The sequence below is a fragment of the Alosa alosa genome, chromosome 10, assembly GCF_017589495.1.
Source record: "Alosa alosa isolate M-15738 ecotype Scorff River chromosome 10, AALO_Geno_1.1, whole genome shotgun sequence".
Classification (NCBI taxonomy): Eukaryota; Metazoa; Chordata; class Actinopteri; order Clupeiformes; family Clupeidae; genus Alosa; species Alosa alosa.
In genome coordinates this window covers 22,306,744-22,311,943 of record NC_063198.1, presented here as the reverse complement: position 1 = coordinate 22,311,943, position 5,200 = coordinate 22,306,744, and the positions used below count along the sequence as shown (strand labels likewise).

The window sequence follows — 5,200 nt, the reverse complement described above, 5'->3', positions numbered from 1 at the left end:
CTCATCATAGCATCTGGATAAATGAGACAAGAGAGGCACTGCAAAATGTTCATAAAAATGGAGACTCAGGAGTGCAACAATGTTAACCTATTAGATAGTTTAAGCATAGCCTAGTGTTTTTTTTTTTTCCTAATAGCTGAATCTTTGGTGTGTGTGACGATAAGTGAAAATGTAGGCTAAAAATAAAACCAAAAGCTAAGGCCTGGGGCACAAACCAAAAGCTAAGGCCTGGGGCACTCTGCTCAACCATAGATATACTGTCATACTATATATATGGTGCTCATCATGAATCGAAACATCCACTACAGTAGGTGGCAGTAGATTGCTATTCTTAGCATTTGCTACGTGACAACAGGAAGTGTGCTGTCGATGCGGTAAATGTGAATTCAACATTTCTCTGACATTTCTTTATCCTTCGCAAATATAGTCGTTTTTGAAATGGCAGGACTACCACCAGATTCATGGCAGCCTCCTACAGTTTCATTGGAGACAACGTAAGCTGAGTTTGGGTTTTTTCTTAATGAATGAATGGATGACTGAATGATGACAGTGTAGCGTAGACTCTACTACTAAAACACTATAACGTTAACTGAAGTTAAGCTTAGCTATAGTAGCTATAACTTAAGTAGCAGCATCATATTTTTTATACTTTTTTTTTTTTTACTTTACCAGTTCACATAACGTGGCTATTTTTCCCTGCAGACTTTCAGTTTGTCTCGCGGTATGACTTTTTCTCCATTGTGCAGTATTGGTGATGGGCTACAGAACAATGAATCCACTTGCCAGGATATGACTCACTATTTAAAGTTTAAAGTCTTATTTTATCATGTGTTTATTTCAGAATGGGAACTATTGTGGTTGAACTTTACTGGAAGCATGCTCCGAAAACTTGCAAGAATTTTGCAGAGCTGAGTAGAAGAGGATATTACAACACTACAAAGTTCCATCGCATCATCAAAGATTTCATGGTCCAAGGTGGAGATCCAACTGGAACAGGTGAGGTAGCCTAATCTGTTGTTAACAGTCCAGGCAATCTGTGAGAATTTCACCCAATCCAAAACTAATCTCAACGTAATTTATGTTTGTTGTATTACGTTCATAAAACCTTCCCATATCACATAAGACAAGTCCATGAAAATCCAAGTAGTGGAACATTTGCATAGGTCAAAGGCCAAAAACTGTACCTTTGGCAGTTTTACTGAACTTGTGTAGTAGGACTACACGTGAATTGTGAAAATTAGGTCCATTGTTTTACATAAAAGCATGGAACTTGGTACACTTACACAGTGTGGAGCCCTGAACATTTTCAGATATAAAATTTTATACCAAAAAACCCTAATGTTTACCGAGGCAACCAGGGCCATATGCAGAGTTTAGAAAATACTGAGGTCCAAAAAACCGAGGACCCTCCATAAGCACCAACACACACTTATGGACACAGGATAAAGAGGGTGAAGAGAATTGCAGGTTGGTTAAGGCCTCAAGGTTGCTTTTGTCAGGGCCACCAAGTGATGCTAATGACTCTCATTGTCCAAGTAATCAGAGTGTTTCTGTGGCTTTTCATGTTACAGGAACATGAAAAAGAAACAACTTTGACCTCATGCTAGGCTATGTTGAGATTGTTAGTAGACAGAATGCTATTGAGAATAAGTAACAGTCTGAGATGGCTGGAGAATGCAGGAGTCGGCAAAAGTTCTTTGAATGGCTGAAAGGAAGTTGTTTCTTTAAATTTAATTGATTTAGATTGCAATGACTCTAGGGGGAGCTCTACAGTCGCCCAAAATACCTCAAACTGCATAGTATACCTTTAACATATTCTCACCAACGGGATTTTAATGGACTTTTACTTTGTTACGGCATCAATTGAAAAAAAAAAACTGAAAAACAATTATGTTACAATTAGTTTTGGCTGGACTTTTGGCTTATTTTGCCTGGACTTTAAAGTGGAAATGAAGCACTGAACAATGTCTTATGTTTTTCGGATGCTTTTATTTTAGGTGAGCTATGGTTTTATAAATATAGCCTATTTATAATAAATATTTGCTGAAAAATGAGGTAGAAATTCAGATTTTCGCCACCAGGGCACAGCCACCTTTGATCAAGGCTTCATTTTCACTTTAAGGCTCCACTCTGTCCTGGAAGGTGGTTTAGTGTTGGGTGATTCTACACTGAAAAAAAGTTTAATCTTATTGAGGCACAACTAAACCATATTTCTAAATTGGTGAAATGTTTTCGTAGGTCGTGGAGGTGCATCAATATATGGTAAACAGTTTGAAGATGAATTGCACCCAGAGTTGAAATTCACAGGTAAGTTGGTAAATTACCTCAAGGCTTAATTTAGGAAATCTCTGGAATGTTTCTATGCTGTATGCTGAGAGCCACCAGATTTGTGTATTTTCCACAAGGATATAAAACATTTGCCAAATCAACACACCACTGTGTACTCTAATGGACCAGCCATTTAGCATTTAAACTGAAATTTAGCATTTTAATGTTAGCCTCCTTTGTTTATTTGTATGTTTTTATTTACGCGTTTACCTTTACTTGTTATTCTACACATATCATGCAGATTCAGTCAATTTCAGTCCAATGTTATTCAGCATGCTCTAACAAAGCTTCCCCCAGTGGTTTGGTATTGTTTTGCACCCATTTTATTTCTATATCTGCAACAAAAATCCAAAAGGCAATGCATAATACCACTCTGTACCCTGAGCAGCACTGGTGAGTCAGTCAGAGTGCTGGATTGAATCTATGAATGGATCCAAATAAGCCCTGTAGTTGGGGTGGGCAGTATGAAATCATTTAGCTTGCTAGACAAACCCTAGCCAGTTTTTTCATTCAAAACTTCACACCAAATTATGTATTTTGTAACAGGACAACTTCATTTGTAAGTGACTGTAAGCTGGTCTGCTTATTTCTATCCCGTGTATGGAGTGGACAAATAATCTGGCAGCAAATGTCCTGCACTTCTCTGCTCATCTGACACAGTGCAGGGTAAAACTATACATTTCCTTGAGGTGCACTCCACTCCACTGGAATATACAAATGATTATCAAATTCCATCTTACTTTAACTTTATGTTAGCTATGACACCAGATTAGTCAGATCAGGACCACAAATTAACGGATTCGTCTTTGGCCCATCAGTAAGCCTGCTAACCCACCAACCAAGCAACAGACAGGTGAATACATAACCTCCTTGGTGAAGGGTCTGTTACAGATCCGAGGCGGAGGTATGCATTCTAATGAGTGCCATCATAGTTTGTATCTAATGCTTTTGTAGAGCTGAACATTTTATGCACCCTGATGAATAATACATATGATTAAATTTCAATTTTTTTATCTTTCTTTGTTTCGTTGTTCTCCCCTTGATTTAAGATTTAGGCCATGTGCCCAAGGTCCATCTGACAACCATTGATCCTTTCAGTAATAGACAGCTCATTACCTACAGCTTAATCACAGCCATGGCGATATCTGTACTGTAAATGTAAAATCAGGTTTATAGGCCAAGTATACTTGCGTATACAAGGAATTTGGTCTGTGCATTTATCCCATCCGTGAATGAGTGAACACACAGAGCACACAGTAAGGTGAAGCACACACTAACCCAGAGCAGTGAGCTGCCTTGCTACAGCAGCACTCGGGTAGCAGTGAGGGGTTAGGTGCCTTGCTCAAGGGCACTTCAGCCATGGATGTGGGCATGGGAGAGCAGTGCTCAACCACTTCCCCGCCCACATTTTTCTTATTGGTCGGGGATCGAACTGGCAACCCTTCGGTTTCAAGTCTGATGCCCTAACCAGTAGGCCACGGCTGCCCCCGTGCCATATCAATGCCACTCTCGCTCGTGCCATGTAGCGTAACTCTTATATCTGTTTTAATGGATTGGACATGCATTATCATGTGTTTGCGTGACGCAAATGCAAGGACACATAAAGCCTTGCACTGCCAAAGAGTTTAACAGATAACAGTGCTTTTTGAGGAATAGTGTAGGTCCTAGGATTGTTATTAACTGTAGATATGTAAGTCTGATATGTATTTTTCCACAAGGAGCTGGTATCCTGGCCATGGCAAATGCAGGTCCTGACACCAACGGCAGCCAGTTTTTCCTGACCCTGGGTCCAACTCAGTGGCTGGACGGGAAGCACACCATTTTCGGCCGTGTGTGCCAAGGCATGGGAGTTGTCAATAGGATTGGTATGGTGGAAACCAACTCACAAGATCGACCTGTAGATGACATCAAAATACTGAGGATGACTCTGCCGAACTGACTAAAACAAACCTCAAATATTTTTTTAATTTTTGTGTTCATAATCAAGGCAAGTTTGTAATAAAAAAACATCTGTGAAACTTTTATATAGTCTTTGTATATGATTTATTGTAATCTTTTAGAATTTAGTTAGTTTGTTAGCTTCACCCAAGCCACTATATATAAATCAAAATGCCATTTTGGGAGTAGCCAATTGATGCTGTGGCTACTGCCAGGGAATGTGGTTTTATTTTGTCAAGATAAGAATGAGTGATCAGATCACTGGGGCAGTGTTGTCCCTTCTCAGAACAGGGTTTCCTTGTAGGTACAGACTAGACCACAGAGTTGTGCTGTAGAGCTAACCTGGGATTTGGGATAATTCATATTGCAGTGCACATGACTCATGCAAAGGGAAACATTAGCAAGTCAATACTGGCTCTAGCCAACTAATAGCATGAAAGCAACCACCCGCAGGAGGTAAACAAGATATGGGAAAGGGGTTTTTTAAGCTTTAACTTGACATTGAACTTTTGTAGTCACTGTGAGATACAACAATGTTAAAACTGTTCACCAGCACCCTGCAATTGATAATATATCTCATACAAGAAAATTGGTTCATTAACAGGTTTAGGGTGCATAAAACATCTTACCACACTGAGACAGGTGTTTTTCTCATTGCTAGTTCTGCTCCATTTATTGCAACATATTTCATGTGGGTTAATATATAGATAGACCATAAACTCTGACACCTGTTAGGGATGTAAAAGATTCGCTGAAGTCCCAGCATGGGGTTCTCCCAGAGCACCCGCCTGGAATGTGCTCACCTCTTTGCCTCGTTGATGTGAAGTGAGGACACCGCTGTAAGTCTTCTCTGAATAAACATGCTGTGACAAAGCGTTGGTCTGCATGGACTAGGTGTAATTGAGGTTTACCTTTGTCATGGTTCTTACAGGTG

General features: G+C 39.8%; 1 protein-coding gene across 2 annotated transcripts; it reads left to right on the top strand.

Annotated features, from left to right (window-relative positions):
- The first annotated feature begins 312 nt into the window (after positions 1-312).
- ppil1 (peptidylprolyl isomerase (cyclophilin)-like 1) lies at positions 313-4,350 on the top strand. Of its 2 annotated transcripts, none has more exons than XM_048255167.1 (4): positions 313-494; positions 842-996; positions 2,239-2,307; positions 4,050-4,350. In XM_048255167.1, exons 1-4 carry the CDS (start codon positions 439-441, stop codon positions 4,265-4,267), a joined length of 498 nt encoding a protein of 165 aa, XP_048111124.1. In that variant the 5' UTR covers positions 313-438; the 3' UTR covers positions 4,268-4,350. The 2 variants fall into 2 exon arrangements, with proteins under 2 accessions (XP_048111124.1, XP_048111123.1); XM_048255166.1 differs by having other exon boundaries at positions 4,047-4,350.
- The last annotated feature ends 850 nt before the right edge of the window (positions 4,351-5,200 follow it).